We start from the raw sequence: 15,928 nt of genomic DNA on the forward strand, positions 1-15,928 counted from the left end.
TGAAGTATTTCAGCAAGTTCAGTGCACAAGATTTTTGTGCAAAAGAAATACTGTTTTGTGTCACTTATCCCAGCAATTAATAACACTTGTGTAGCAGGCTGCAGCACTGGGACCATGTATTTCATGTTTATTTTTCATTTATTCTGTTAGCTCTGAGAAAGAACATTTTCCAAATGCTTTAGCTAAGAATTTAGTCATGTTTATGTGTATGTCTACTATAAGGTGAAAGAGAAACAGTTGTAAGATACATTGGGAAGCTAAGAGGTATTTTCTGTTCTGCTTCATTAAGATTTGATATTATAGGCTCTTTGAAACAATTTATGGGATAAAAATTTTACAAAAAAAACATTTAGCTACCAGCTTACACATTCACTCACAACCAAACTCCAGAGAAAGAAAAAGTGTCACAAATGGAGCAATACAACTATTTTAATAGTAACTTAACAAATATAGTACTTGTGACAGATCAAGGCTTAGATATGGAGCTGGAATTAGTTCTACAAGCCCGTCTACAACTCATGTTATCTTTGGAACACAAGGTGATTCAATAATATGATACAGCTAAAATGGTAAGCGTGTTTCTTGTCATGGAATGTGTATTATTTAAATGAAAGCTTCCACAATTTGTAATTTACATAGTGATCTCAACTTGTTCGTCATTATAAAACACAGGAATTATGCTACACTAAAGCTGAATATCTTACACGTTTGGTTGGCACGCACGCATATTTACTCAAATGCAAGCTGAACTTTTTTCTGATTTTTGTGGTCCAAAAATGCACCTACATCTTAGATTCGAGGGAAAAGACTAAGGATGTTCCGAAAAATGCCGCTAGAAGTCGCTGTATGTAGTTATTTTGCCACAGAAGCTGTTGTGTTAGTGTTTCAAGTATTGAATGTTAATTTTTTTATCACATTAGAAATTCAAATTTAATACTGCTCGTCTTCAAATTTAATTCAATTCAATTCATATTAATGAGTGTGAATAAGTTCCACATTTGACCATGAGCACCCTTATAAATGAGCTTTTACAAAACCTTGTTCCTTCCATGAGAGATTTCTACCATAGCAGTTGGTCTACACAAATCTTATGTTATCCTCACTGCAAGTAATGGATGAAACTTTCCCAGTGCACCAAACCCCCTTCCTCTAGCATCATTTGTGTTTCTTCCACTGACCCCACAGTCTTCGAGAGCAGCACTCGGTACAATTTTTCTAAACGCTACATTTGGATTTCAAGTTTCATTTCAGTCTACTTTAGTACACTTGTAAAGTGCCAGGTTTGAAGTCCACCACAATGAAGCATGTTCAGCACACTGCCAAGCTGAAAACTGCTTTCTCTCACCAAGAAAACATCAAATTGTGCTGCAGGTCAGCAATACTGTGTCAATTTGAATAACTTCAAATGGTGGAGGCAGCAAAAGGATCAACTTTTAGCTTGTTCCAGCAATAGAAAAACTTTTTCTGGGCCAAAAGTGGCCACTATTACATGTTAGAAGATGTGCTGAATGATTTTGTCAGGGAGCAGTGACAGAAGTGCTTACCAGGTGAGTGCAGACATTACCAAAGTTAAAGCACATGAAGTTGCTAGACAGCAGAAAATCAGAAATTTTAAAGGGAGCCGCAACTGGGTTGCCTATTTCACGAAACATTGGAGATTTTGTCTTGCTAGGTGCACTTCAATCACACATGAGCTGTCAGAAAACTACGAGGAAAAACCTCATGGAATTTCCGAGTTTCATAATCAGATGGCACACTGAAAATAATCATGTTCTTGGTGAGACAGAAAACATTGATCAAACTCCAGTGCATTTTGATACGCCAACAAATTACACGGCAGAAGCAAAGGGGAATAAAGATGTCAAGATATAATGTCCAATGAAAACCAGTTCATATCTCGCGTGCCTGCTTGTACAGCTGATGGCCATAAACTGCTATCATTTATTGCTTTTAAATGCAAGACGTCAGCTACGTCCAACGTACTTTCAAGCAGCATTATTGTAACTGAAACTTCATTCTAGCATTATTGTAAATGCTAATGAAAGTGGGTGATTCAATGGGAACACAGTATTAGAGCGGTTTAAACTTGTATGCAATCATCATCCTGGTACTTTGCAAGGTTTGCCAGACATGCTTGTACTACATTTGTAGCCAGGTCACACTACTCTGGCTGTAAAGAGAAAATTCTTTAAGAGTAGGAAAGACTTTGCTGTAATTTCAGGAGGGTTGACATCAATTTTACAGCCATTTAAGGACAAGCATAAAACTGTGTACATACAGTGGCTATGAAAGAAGATAAGCAATTAACGCCAACAGAATATTTTAAGCATGCAAGCTTGTCTCAAGTATGTGAGTGGACTGACCAATCTTGGAAATGTACCCTGAATAAAACTGTCATGCATTTTAAAAAGAAGCTGTTTTTCTTGATGGCACAGAGGATGATGATCTCAACAAGGAAAGGAGTGACAGGGAATTAATCATCAGTTATCTGACTAATGATTAGAAACAGTATGTATGTTTATGATAGTTTAATAAAATTTCCGTTTTTTACCTTCACTTTTCATTTGTAAGTTAATTTTCTTTGTAGATATGTGCTGTATCTGGCCAGTTGATGAGCCTATGCTACTACAACTGAGAAAGATATGGTGTGTGTTTCTTATGCAAATGTTTATTTGACAGTTATTTAAACCTTTCGTTCTATTACATGTTGTAAATTTGTATTCTTGTTTGCCACATTATTAGTTGATTCTCTGCAGTGAGACTCACCTGTGATGTCACCGCCCACAGCCCACCTGCATGCAGACCCTAATAACAGCCACCTGTATTCCAGGCGAACATGTCCTAATTTGTCTAACAACACTGACTGACGGAGATATTGCAGGAGAAAGATTTTCTGCAGTGGTCACATTTTTACTTCTAGTTTGCACTTTGTACAGAACACTTGTGCTGAAAATAGTTCTGTCTAGACAAATTGTTGTTGTTGTTGTGGTCTTCAGTCCTGAGACTGGTTTGATGCAGCTCTCCATGCTACTCTATCCTGTGCAAGCTTTTTCATCTCCCAGTACCTACTGCAACCTACATCCTTCTGAATCTGCTTAGTGTATTCATCTCTTGGTCTCCCTCTACGATTTTTACCCTCCACGCTGCCCTCCAATACTAAATTGGTGATCCCTTGATGCCTCAGAACATGTCCCACCAACCGATCCCTTCTTCTGGTCAAGTTGTGCCACAAACTTCTCTTCTCCCCAATCCTATTCAATACTTCCTCATTAGTTATGTGATCTACCCATCTAATCTTCAGCATTCTTCTGTAGCACCACATTTCGAAAGCTTCTATTCTCTTCTTGTCCAAACTATTTATCGTCCGTGTTTCACTTCCATACATGGCTACACTCCATACGAATACTTTCAGAAATGACTTCCTGACACTTAAATCAATACTGGATGTTAACAAATTTCTCTTCTTCAGAAACGCTTTCCTTGCCATTGCCAGCCTACATTTTATATCCTCTCTACTTCGACCATCATCAGTTATTTTGCTCCCCAAATAGGAAAACTCCTTTACTACTTTAAGTGCCTCATTTTCTAATCTAATTCCCTCAGCATCACCCGACTTAATTAGACTACATTCCATTATCCTTGTTTTGCTTTTGTTGATGTTCATCTTATATCCTCCTTTCAAGACACTGTCCATTCCATTCAACTGCTCTTCCAAGTCCTTTGCTATCTCTGACAGAATTACAATGTCATCGGCGAACCTCAAAGTTTTTATTTCTTCTCCATGGATTTTAATACCTATTGTAAATAGCCTTTCGCTCCCTGTATTTTACCCCAGCCACCTTTAGAATTTGAAAGAGAGTATTCCAGTCAACATTGTCAAAAGCTTTCTCTAAGTCTACAAATGCTAGAAACGTAGGTTTGCCTTTCCTTAATCTTTCTTCTAAGATAAGTCGTAAGGTCAGTATTGCCTCACGTGTTCCAGTGTTTTTACGGAATCCAAACTGATCTTCCCCGAGGTTGGCTTCTACTAGTTTTTCCATTCGTCTGTAAAGAATTCGTGTTAGTATTTTGCAGCTGTGACTTATTAAGCTGATAGTTCGGTAATTTTCACATCTGTCAACACCTGCTTTCTTTGGGATTGGAATTATTAGACAAATTATATTTTTAAAACTTAATATAATAAGGCACCCAGTCTATACCCTACCAGAGATGACACAAATCAGAGATTTGAATACGTAGTTCACTCTTCACCAAATTTATATCCTTTACATCAAGTGTGATACTCTGTCGACTAAAAATGCAACTTTTTCGATGAAAACACTGCATTACATTGAAAAAAAAAAAAAAAAAAAAAAAAAAAGTACTTAAAATGAAATTCATGTGATATGGAAAGTCCAACATACGACTTTACCACAAGTTGTGGTACAATCTGTAAAAGTCTTATTGGCCCTTGCTGACCTAGTTCTGCTCTGAATATTTCAACAGATATCATGAATTCTCACTGTTAATTCCGTATGACTTACAACAAATAATTATTATTCCCCCGAAATTACTGAAGAGGTGTGACTGTAAGGTTGAGCAAGGTATTTTTTTTTACAATGGTATGAGGGCTATCCACAAAATACATTACGTTTGTGTCTGTTAGGGGCGGGGCTAGCGCGGCCATCTTGGTGTCATGGCATTCCACCGCTCAGTCGGCATCCTGCCGTGCTAGTGAGAGGTTTGTGCTGTACTCCGTTGAGTAAATGAAATGTCAGCATTAATTGAAAATGCCGCGAAGTGTGCAGTGTGTCCCGTAATAAGGTTTCTGACTGCAAAAAAGCTTTGTGAAGTGTATGGGGACAACATAATCACTGAGAGTGGAGTGCGTCAATGGGTCATAAAATTTAAAAATGGCCGAACTAACGTTCACGACGAAGAGCAAAGTTGAAGACCCAGCATAGCGACTGCTGAACTTGTCGAAAAAGTCGATCCCACAGTCCGTGAAAACCGTAATTTCACAATAACGGAACTCTCTATGAGTTTCCCACAAATTTCACGAAGTTTGTTGCATGAAATCATTACCGAATAGCTTGGTTACCACAAGTTTTGTGCAAGATGGATACCTAAATCTTGACAGAGATTCACAAAAATCAGCAAATGGCTGCAGCGTTAACGTTTTTGGACGCTTACGAGAAAGATGGCGACTCATTACTCGATCACATCGTTACTGGTGACGAAACATGGGTTAAGCATGTGAACTACGAGACAAAATTGCAGTCAATGCAGTGGGGGCACACAAATTCCCCCCCCAAAAACCCAAGAAATGCATGCAGACAATTTCGGCAAGGAAAGTGATGGCGACTGTCTTTTCTGACAGAAAAGGTGTGATTTTTTGTGGATTTCCTGGAAAGAGGCACTACAATAAACTCTCAAAGGTATTGCCAAACTCTGCACAACCTCAGAAGAGCAATACAAAACAGGGGAAAGTTGGGCTCAAAGATCTTGCTGATTCACGACAACGCCCGGGCCCACACGGCAAATGCCACTCATGAAGTTCTCGAATCTTTTAAGTGGGAGTTGTTTCCTCAGCCGCCGTACAGTCCCGACCTGGCACCGAGCGACTTCCACTTATTCCCAGCAATGAAGAAGTGGTTGGCTATGCAGCGTTTTGATGACGACACACAGCTTCAAGAAGAGGTAACCACGTGGTTGAAGGCGCAGGCGGCAGAATTTTACGACGAAGGAATTTCCAAGCTCGTCCATCGCTACGATAAGTGCCTTAATTTAAATGGCAACTATGTAGAAAAGTAGTATTTAAGTGCGGCTTTCATCTGTATATAATAAAAAAAATTACTCCAAAACGTAATGTACTGTGTGGATAGCCCTCGTACTGTAATAAAGCAAAGCACTTAAGTGACTCAAAGAGGAACACCTATTAGAGGTAGTAATTAGATTTCCATGAAGAATACACACTGAATTGAATTGACATCAACACAAATCAATTTTTATTCAATTGTTAGAACAATGTTCTCAAGTTTTAATAATGTATATCAAATATTTTCATTTTTAGCAACAACTGCACATAAATTGTGTATTTACACTGTCTATATAAGTACAAAATATTTTAAATTAAATATTGCTACACACACACACACACACACACACACACACTCACACACACACACACACAGAAGAAAAGAAAAGAAAAAGACAGGAACAGAAGTAGCAAATTTCAGCTTTGTACCACTGGTAGCCTTTATGTGTTGTTGAAGAAACCAGCTCAACAACACAATCATTCAAAAAACAATTGCTCAGTCTTAACCAAAAGGATCTATGATTCTGTTGTAGGTAACTTTGCTGTGTCAAGGTCATCAAAGTAAGGATGCAAAATTGCCTTCTTTGCAGTTATCCTGTCTGCCGGGCTGTATGTTAACATTTTCTGCAACACAAAAATCTATGTATTACATACACATAAAAAAGAACACACACACACACACACACACACACACACACACACACACACACACACACACACACACACACAAACACAAACAAAACACACAACAAACTTTACAGGCTAAGAAAGCTGTGCCATAGGCCAGGAAAGGCAATTTCATACCAGCACCAATAGCTCCAACCAATAAAGAACTGCTATGTTTAAAAAACATATCTCATGAAAAAGTTGCGAAATTTGAGAATAATACTCTATGTTACCTCGTAACATAGTTCTCTAGGACTATACGGGATAAACTGTGCTAGTTAAAACCTAAATTCAGGGTGGTCCATTGATAGTGACCAGACCAAATATCTCACGAAATAAGCATCAAACAAAAAAACTACAAAGAGCGAAACTCGTCTAGCTTGAAGGGGGAAACCAGATGACACTATGGTTGGCCAGCTAGATGGCGCTGCCATAGGTCAAATGGATATCAACTGCGTTTTTTTAAATAGGAACCCCCATTTTTTTTTTCTTTTTTTTTTTTTACATATTCGTGTAGTACGTACAGAAATATGAATGTTTTAGTTGGATCACTTTTTTCGCTTTGTGATAGATGGTGCTGTAACAGTCACAAATGTATAAGTACATGGTATCACGGAACATTCCGCCAATGCGGATGGTATTTGCTTCGTGATACATTACTGGTGTTAAAATGGACCGTTTACCAATTGCGGAAAAGGTCGATATCATGTTGATGTATGGCTATTGTGATCAAAATGCCCAATGGGCGTGTGCAATGTATGCTGCTCAGTATCCTCGATGATATCATCCAAGTGTCCAGACTGGTCGCCGGATAGTTACGTTATTTAAGGAAACAGGAAGTGTTCAGCCACATGTGAAACATCAACCACGACCTGCAACAAATGATGATGCCCAAGTAGGTGTTTTAGCTGCTGTCGCAGCTAATTCAATCATCATTAGCAGACAAATTTCACGAGAAACAGGAATCTCAAAAACGTTGGTGTTGAGAATGCTACATCAACATCGATTGCACCCGTACCATATGTCTATGCACCAGGAATTGCATGACGACGACTTTGAACGTCGTGTACAGTTCTGCCACTGGGCACAAGATAAATTACAGGACGATGACAGATTTTTTGCACGCGTTCTATTTAGCGACGAAGCGTCATTCACCAACAGAGGTAACGTAAATCGCATAATACGCACTATTGGGCAACGGAAAATCCACAATGGCTGCGACAAGTGGAACATCAGAGTCCTTGGCGGGTTAATGTATGGTGCAGCATTATGGGAGGAAGGATAATTGCCCCCATTTTATCGATGGCAATCTAAATAGGTGCAATGTGTGTTGATTTCCTACGTAATGTTGTACCGATGGTACTACAAGATGTTTCACTGCATGACAGAATGGCGATGTACTTCCAACATGATGGATGTCCGGCACACAGCTCGCGTGTGGTTGAAGCGGTGTCGAACAGCATATTTCATGACAGGTGGATTGGTCGTCGAAGCACCATACCATGGCCCACACGTTCACCGGATCTGACGCCACGGATTTCTTTCTGTGGAAAAAGTTGAAGGATATTTGCTATCGTGATCCACTGACAACGGCTGACAACACGCGTCAGTGCATTGTCAATGCATGTGCGAACATTACGAAAGGCGAACTACTCGCTGTTGAGAGGAATGTCGTTACACGTATTGTCAAATGCATTGAGGTTGACAGACATCATTTTGAGCATTTATTGCATTAAAGTGGTATTTACAGGTAATCACGCTGTAACAGAATGCATTCTCAGAAATGATAAGTTCACAAAGGTACATGTATCACAATGGAACAACCGAAATAAAATGTTCAAATGTAGCTATGTTCTGTATTTTAATTTAAAAAACCTACCTGTTACCAACTGTTCGTCTAAATATTCACAAGGCGAAAAAAGTGGTCCAACTGAAACATTCATATTTCTTTAGGTACTACACCAATATGTAATAAAAAATGGAGGTTCCTATTTAAAAAAACACAGTTGATATCCATTTGATCTATGGCAGCGCCATGTAGCGGGCCAACCATAGTGCCATCTGGTTTCCCCTTCAAGCTAGACAAGTTTTGTTCTTTGTAGTTTTTTCGTTTGACGCTTATTTCATGAGATATTTGGCCCAGTCAGGATCAATGGACCACCCTGTACGAACTGAAAACCATTATAATGTTACGTACTTCCTGCTCAGAAAAACCATCAGCTTTCAGGGTTGCAGATGAAAGCAATGGATACATGAATGAACAAACCTTACTGCTTACTGAGCCATGAGACGTTTAAACTACAACATATTTCATCCTAAGTTTCTTGACATAGTATACCAAGTACCCTGCTCCGTTTTCCAGACCTCCCACCCCCCCCTTTTTTTTGCAAAAACACTGACTTAATAATACACCACTTAGCACTATCAAAAGAGGAAGAAAGGATGTTTTGGAAATGAATAATGTAGAGAGACAAATTCTGCACAAAATCTTGCAACATGTTTCAAATTATTTTTAAAAAAAATCGGGTGTGGAAAAAGAGCTTTCCTACTTCCACTCTATCGTTAAGCCTGCTAACATTAGCCACAAACTTTTTTACAACTATGCACATCACCCTAGGTCTATCCAGTGATGTAACCATATTAAAGCATTATTCCAAAACCAAACAGTTAAGCAATGGAGCTCTCCCATGAGCAGCTTCAAGAAAGTGAGAGGTATAATTACTGCCAAGTGAGAGGTATAATTACTGCCACATAGTTATTTCTTTTATTACCCTCCAGAATATAGGAATTATCACTTCCAGCATTAAGTTACTTCCACCAGATCCTGCATACATGCACACCTGTTTGTGGCCATGTGCCCTGGGTATGGGGCATGTTTTTGACTGACTGGTACTTACTCTTAATAAGTCCAGACCTTCTGGATCCAAGTTTTTCATGCAACTGCTCAAATTATCTTGAGTCCATTTAGGGAATGATGGCTTGTAATCTGGTAGTTTAGAGACACCAGGCCATGTTTCTTCTGTGGGTGTTTTTAATATACTGAAATAAACACATAATTAAACAACATTTTTATACTACTACTACGCACTCTAGGACATATCAAAAAATTTATAGGATTTCGTAGTGGAAAATATATGATTATGCAATTAAACAAAACCACATTCATAAACAAGATAGACTGGTTGTAGAGCCCACAATTGTTCAACCTGAATAACCTATTTTTATCAGCATTATGCACAACATGCATAGCACAATATTCATTCACCTTTCTGCATGCAAGTGGTTTCAGTTACCTCACAGAAGTTGTGTGTCTGGTGATATCACCCACTGCTTCAGATTCATCTTACACCACATTACTCCAATGCCTAGTCTGTGCACTGACTTACGTGTCGTATAAGGCAGTTCATGACCACAGCTAACTAAGCCTTCATACCATCAGATTGCCCTTCAGATAATTATTCCCTAGAGTTCTATTCACTCAGACTAAACTGTTAATAGAACAGACTCCATTGGCTCTAGGGAGCACTTTTTTATATGATCACACATGGTAGGACTTCACAGTAATAAAAGTAATGCCTTGTGTTATTTTCTCCACTTGCTCTGAATCTACCACTGTCTATCTGACATTTGGTGGCTGCAATGCCATTAAGGGGAAATTGTCATGCTGACTGAAGTTTCATTCAGAGCAGTATCAATAAGTTCTCTATGAGCACAATTCCTCCTGACAGGTGCTGGTTACTCTGCATGGAAAAGCACAAGCAGAGATGATGTACTGAGAACATCAGGTTACTCACTCAGGAGGCTACCAGTAAATCACATGATATACACAAATGTTCATTTTGTTGGGGTTGGACTCCATACGGTTTGCATCACACCTTGCCAGGTCTTCATGCACTGCTGGCAACTTCCAGTTTTGGCTTGGGATGTAAGTGGATAAATTTTTTTCCTATTTCTTGCTTTGTCAGATTTGTTAGTAAATACGAGCTTTCAATGAGTTCCCTAGCTGTCGCCATCAGGAGTTACCTGTGATACTAGTAGCCCATGTAGTACTGCGTATGTAGTTGGCCAAATTATGTTGTGAAGACAACATGAGACTTTAAAATGCTACAGAGATTATGCCAATACTTGTGATGGAGGAACATCAGTAGTGACGCTGATTCCATTAGATGATAGATCAGCCAGCTTATTTTCCTATAGGCTTTCTCTATCAAGTACCAGTTTCCATGCACAACTTTGGTTACAGCTGCTGCCCCAGTTAGAGAAGTTATTACAAATTTTAACATCAATGAATTCTTAATGTGACATCCATGCTCTACACAGCGTTAAGAAATTATATTATATATACAAACTGACCAGTTTAAATATTACAAAATTTACAAATAATTATGAATTCCAGAAATATTGTGACCAGGTTTTTCTTTTACTGCACAGCTCTCTCTCTCTCTCTCTCTCTCTCTCTCTCTCTCTCTCTCTCTCTCTCTCTCTCTCTCGTTTCTTGGGTAGCCAGAAAATGGATTGAATACCTAGTCCGACCAGGGCTCTGTCATTTTATTTGTGGTACCTCTGATAATACGAAGGAGTACTATGGGCTGCTCATATGGTGATTGAATACCTACTGGAATTCTTTCACCAAACAAGTCATGCACAACAACTTTAACCAGAACGACAGCTATAACCTGCACAGAAACTGGCACTCTATGCTGACAGGCTACACAAATATAATCTGTGTGACTGACTATCTAATGGAATCAACATCAAAATCTAACATTTTTCCATCACAGATATTGACAATCTCTGGTAGCATGTGGAAGTTCCATGACTTCATGTTGTGCCTGTGACCTAACAGTGCCAACTACATACGAAAATTCTACAAACTTTGTATTAAAGTTAATTTCTGACAATAACACGGGAGAAAGTAACCCAACACACAATATAGAACCAAATCTAGTGCGGCAAGTAACCTGAGATATTTTTCACGCAATGTTGCCATAAAAACCTACATTCTTGTATAGGGAATGCAAGTTGTGTGTCATCTGCACAGATGAGAACTACTGTACTGTCCAACTGTCTGGTCATTTATGGGGGCCCAATACTAAACAAAGGGAGGTCTTTTTCTATCTTCCCCATTGATTTTTGCTCGCTGACATAGAACTGTATACTAATACAATGAAAAATTCCCATAATTCTAAAAAAATTCTGGGTTTTACATGGATGATAAAATTCTAGCATTTTTTTCCTGGGGCATAAACACCCTGCTGACAGTAAGGGATGTGTGTACCAACTTTACACACACACACACACACACACACACACACACACACACAAAATGAAAATCTGCTTCAGAAAATTGTTCAAAATAAATTTGAGATGTGATGCCACAAGTGTTACGTATTAGATAAAGAGTCTCCAATAATATCATTGCAAAGACCATGACAATAAATTTTGGAGGAGGAAAACAGAAGGAACAACCTACAAATTTATGAGAAATATTCATGTTAAGGCAACTTAACAATTTAGGAACCAGAATCTGAACAACAGAAAAGATATGGTGGAGCTCCTCAACAAACTAGGGCAAAAAAAAAAAAAAATTAGAAAATACATCTGTTCTAGTGGATTCTGCAATCTAGCATTATCAAATTTGTAGAGTATGAGGATGTTAATACACATATAACCATTTTTGACTGAGGTGTTAACTTTTATACAAAAGAATACAAATGACATATTGAAAATCAATTAAAATTAACAGAAATAAAAATTACACTTAAGCATGTCTCAGTTTCAGGAATAATCACTGAAATGCTTTGTTTTCAAATTTGAACTATATAGCTCAGACTTTTATGTCACCAGTAGCAGCTAAAGAAATGTTTCCAGAAATGAAACTTTTACTCTGCACCAGATTGTGTCCTGATATAACACTTCCTGGCAGAAGTGCTACTGCCAGCCTTACTGTTGCAGTTTCCCAAGCACAAAATTTTAAACCTACCTAGATATCCTGAAATTTGCAAACAAAATATCACTACTTTGTATTTCTGGTATCTCCGAGTTTAGATACTGCTTTACCTGTTGTCCTTGAGTTTTCTTTTGCTGTTGCCTTTCATCACAATACGCACAGTACAAACTGCCTAGCAAAGAAATAAATGCATAGCAGACAGCTTGAACAGCAACATATGGGCGTGAAACCAAGCAAGTGTATGTGCGTACTTTCTACTTATTTTTATACATGCACTTTTGTTCCGTGCAACAGCAATTGTGAACGAGGTATCGTGTGGACATACCTTTACAGTCACATAGCAACTCTGGAGTAAACTGAAAAGCTGTACTACTGTTTTTACTTTGATTGGCAGTCGCAGGACTGGTGTTGAAATTCTTCAATGACTTCCTCATCAGGCTGCTGTGCTTTGTGTTCATCTTTGTCATTAGATCACATCAACCCTCTTTTCGGGAAGACTGCAACAAATGTGCATTTCTCAGGCTTAACTGTTTCTTCTGAGTGGAAATCTTCATAAATATTGATCACGCTTTGCCCAATGTCTTTGAAAGTCTATCAAGATCTGCAATATGAATCACTTTGCAGTGCTAGGTATAGTTCTTTTTTCCATATACAATCTTCTGCACCAAAATCACAAAAGAAAGTTCTCATAATGAAAGCACAAAGTAAAAACAACAACCATGCAGGTGATGCACTTTTACGCAATGGTGGCTTGTGAGTATACATTCTGGGTGCTCATAAATTTTAAATTCAGCTACATTTGAGAGTGAAATTAATAGTCTCTGCTGTTATGCTTATCAACAAGTTATATAACTACAGCCACTGACAATAATAATAGTAATAACAACAACAGTAATAACAATAAGATGCATAACTTATGCGACAAAAGAGAGAACTGTTTTGTGGAATTTTGTTGTTTTGTACATAATGAAGTACATTTTAGGAGAATAACAAAATAATGTGTACGCTTTCGCAACTATCTGTTTCACATTTTTGTGTAGGCGGGAGTTTTCGGGCTTTTCCATTTTTCAGACAATTGTAAAAGAGCCCTAACAGATTTATTAGTTCACAAATTTATTTCTAGGCTGAAAAATCCGATATTCTTAGACTCCATCCACAACAGCAACATCTTGTGCTCACTGTACACTTCCTTGTTAAATTTTTGCTTGTAGTCACAATTATTTGAGCCTTTGTGGCTACTTTTCCTCATAATTTATTATTCTGTTCCCTGAATGAGAGTTTGACTCTGCAGTGGAGTGTGTGCTGATATGAAACTTCCTGGCAGACAAAAGCTGTGTGCTGGACTGAGACTAACTCGGGACCTTTGCCTTTTGCAGACAAATGCTCTACAAACTGAGTTACCCAAGCATGTCTCACGACCCATCCTCACATCTTTACTTTTCTGTTAGCATTTAAAATAGATTAAACATTGTACATGTTTACACTGCACATGAAAGCCAGTCCCCGCACAGTAAATAACCAACACCAAACACAAAGTGCCGGCTGTGGAAATGATTTAACTTGCGTAGTAATATCTATCAACACAGTGGTCACTTGACTAGAATACAAATGAGGCACTGAAATCCATAAGGGCCTAAAGCACACTGACGTCACTCCCACATTTAAGTGAATATCGGAGAAACCAATGATACAGCATTTTGTGAATTTTCATATATACAATGTGCACCCACAGCACAGATAAACCTGACTCACCATGAGATCAACAGATTTCAGAGCATGAAAAAATGCTACAATATCTCGATCAACAGTGATGTGCTCTGGGCCCTTATGATTCTCAGCACCTCAAAGGAATTACTGTATGATAAAATTCATTACTTAACATATTACACATTCAGAAACCCACAAAATAAGTTTACCAACAGCACAACTTTCACTGACGTCCATTCTAATTTTGCTAAAGTATATAGTGAGTGAATTAGCACATCTGAGGAGTGTGCTGTCATCTAGCAAGATTTATGCTGAGCAAACAGGGATAAAAGCGTGCCGCAGTGTGCTACCACCTGGTGGCAACAATGGAAACATCTAGTTGAGTGGCAAAGGCTTGCTGTGCACATTGTGAACTGTGCATGTTGTTTATCAAATCCGTATATATTTAGCCCATACAGCGATTATGTCACACGAGTTGGGCATGCGCAAAATCCCCTTAAAATGGGCTCAACTGAAGGTGTGCTCGCGACCCTGATGCCAAGTTTCACAGAGTCTAGAGGAGCCGTAGCGCAGCATATTTAAGTGCCATAACTTTCAGATTGCAGCATCTACGTTACGTTTAACAGCATTCAAAGAATAATAAGCAACAAATCTGCAATGTGTCAAAAGTTAGGGTGTCCACATGCTCTTGTGCAGCTGCCACTGCTTTTATTGCACTGGTGCTCCAGAGATGTGTTCAGTGGGAGTCTCATTTTTAAACTTGTGAACGTGGTGTACTGACTTAGGAACTTGATTTACTGCAAATATTGTACCACAAAGAAATAGTAAGACAAAATGTGATCACAGTATGGAGTCTTAGATGTCATGAACTGAACAAAGTAATAAATCCCATAGAAAGATGACAATTGACACCAATTTTTCTGTTATATAATTTTTTTCACAGCATGCAAATGATCCACTGGGTTACACAGACTTCCACCATTTCTGATCAAAATCCAATAGTATTTTGGTTGTTAACTATCACAATGGACATCTTTTACACTACAGAGACTAGTAACAGATCTAAAGTTTTATAATTATTAGCCTGGCTCCTTTATTGGGAAGTAGACTAATAATATTGTACAACAATGATTACCTGGTGAGTTCCAGGAATTAAACAGCTAGGTTATCGGTCTCTTGCTCATGGGACAGTTCATCTGGATTTAGTGATATCAGTCAGAAAATTTGATAGAATTGTGACAGTGTGTAGAAGTGGTAAAATAGAGGCTCTGAAAGTAATACTGGTGTCAGGTATGAGAAATAACTGAATGAGAGATAAAAGTAGATGGATTGGGCTGGTCTGATAGCCAGAAAGCAGACAAGGTTAGTTACATAGTGAGCCTTTGCATAGTGCTGCTTTAAGCGATGGGGTGGTCTGTGAAGGAGACTGCGAGAGACATTGGAGTGCCCTTCATCAGTCCTGAATAGCAGTTGCCAAGTCTTTGGTCCACAATGGCACCTGCTGCTGCTGGAAGGAGCCCGTTAAAGAGTGATGACAGTTCCATCAGAACGATGATTATGTAGGAGACATCCCAAATAACCTTGTTGTCACTATCTGACAGGTAGACAAAGGTGACGGCAGAGGTATACAACTGTCAGCCAGCCATTTGGAGTGCCCAATGTGGTGTTCGGGCCATCAGGTGGTGACAACGAAGTGACAGGACGTCAGGTAGTAATAACTCACAAGTATCATTCTGTAGCTCCTACAGTAGTGAAGCCACCAAACTGGGGGAAATATTGTAATATTAAATACAGCCCAAAAGGTATTA

At 38.6% G+C, this 15,928-nt stretch overlaps 1 protein-coding gene across 1 annotated transcript in view; it reads right to left on the minus strand.

The window, feature by feature from the left end:
- Positions 1–5,959: 5,959 nt before the first annotated feature.
- Positions 5,960–15,928, minus strand: part of LOC124800508 (cyclin-dependent kinase 1-like) — a 46,294-nt gene continuing 36,325 nt past the window's right edge. Inside the window, exons 6-7 of the mRNA XM_047263000.1 lie at positions 9,361–9,502; positions 5,960–6,421 (exon numbers count right to left, since the gene is read on the minus strand). Of these exons, the coding sequence (XP_047118956.1) occupies positions 6,314–6,421; positions 9,361–9,502 (250 nt within the window). The 3' untranslated portion in view covers positions 5,960–6,313. The remainder of the gene's footprint in view (positions 6,422–9,360; positions 9,503–15,928) is intronic.

This window comes from Schistocerca piceifrons, chromosome 1 (genome assembly GCF_021461385.2).
Source record: "Schistocerca piceifrons isolate TAMUIC-IGC-003096 chromosome 1, iqSchPice1.1, whole genome shotgun sequence".
In the NCBI taxonomy this organism is placed as follows: Eukaryota; Metazoa; Arthropoda; class Insecta; order Orthoptera; family Acrididae; genus Schistocerca; species Schistocerca piceifrons.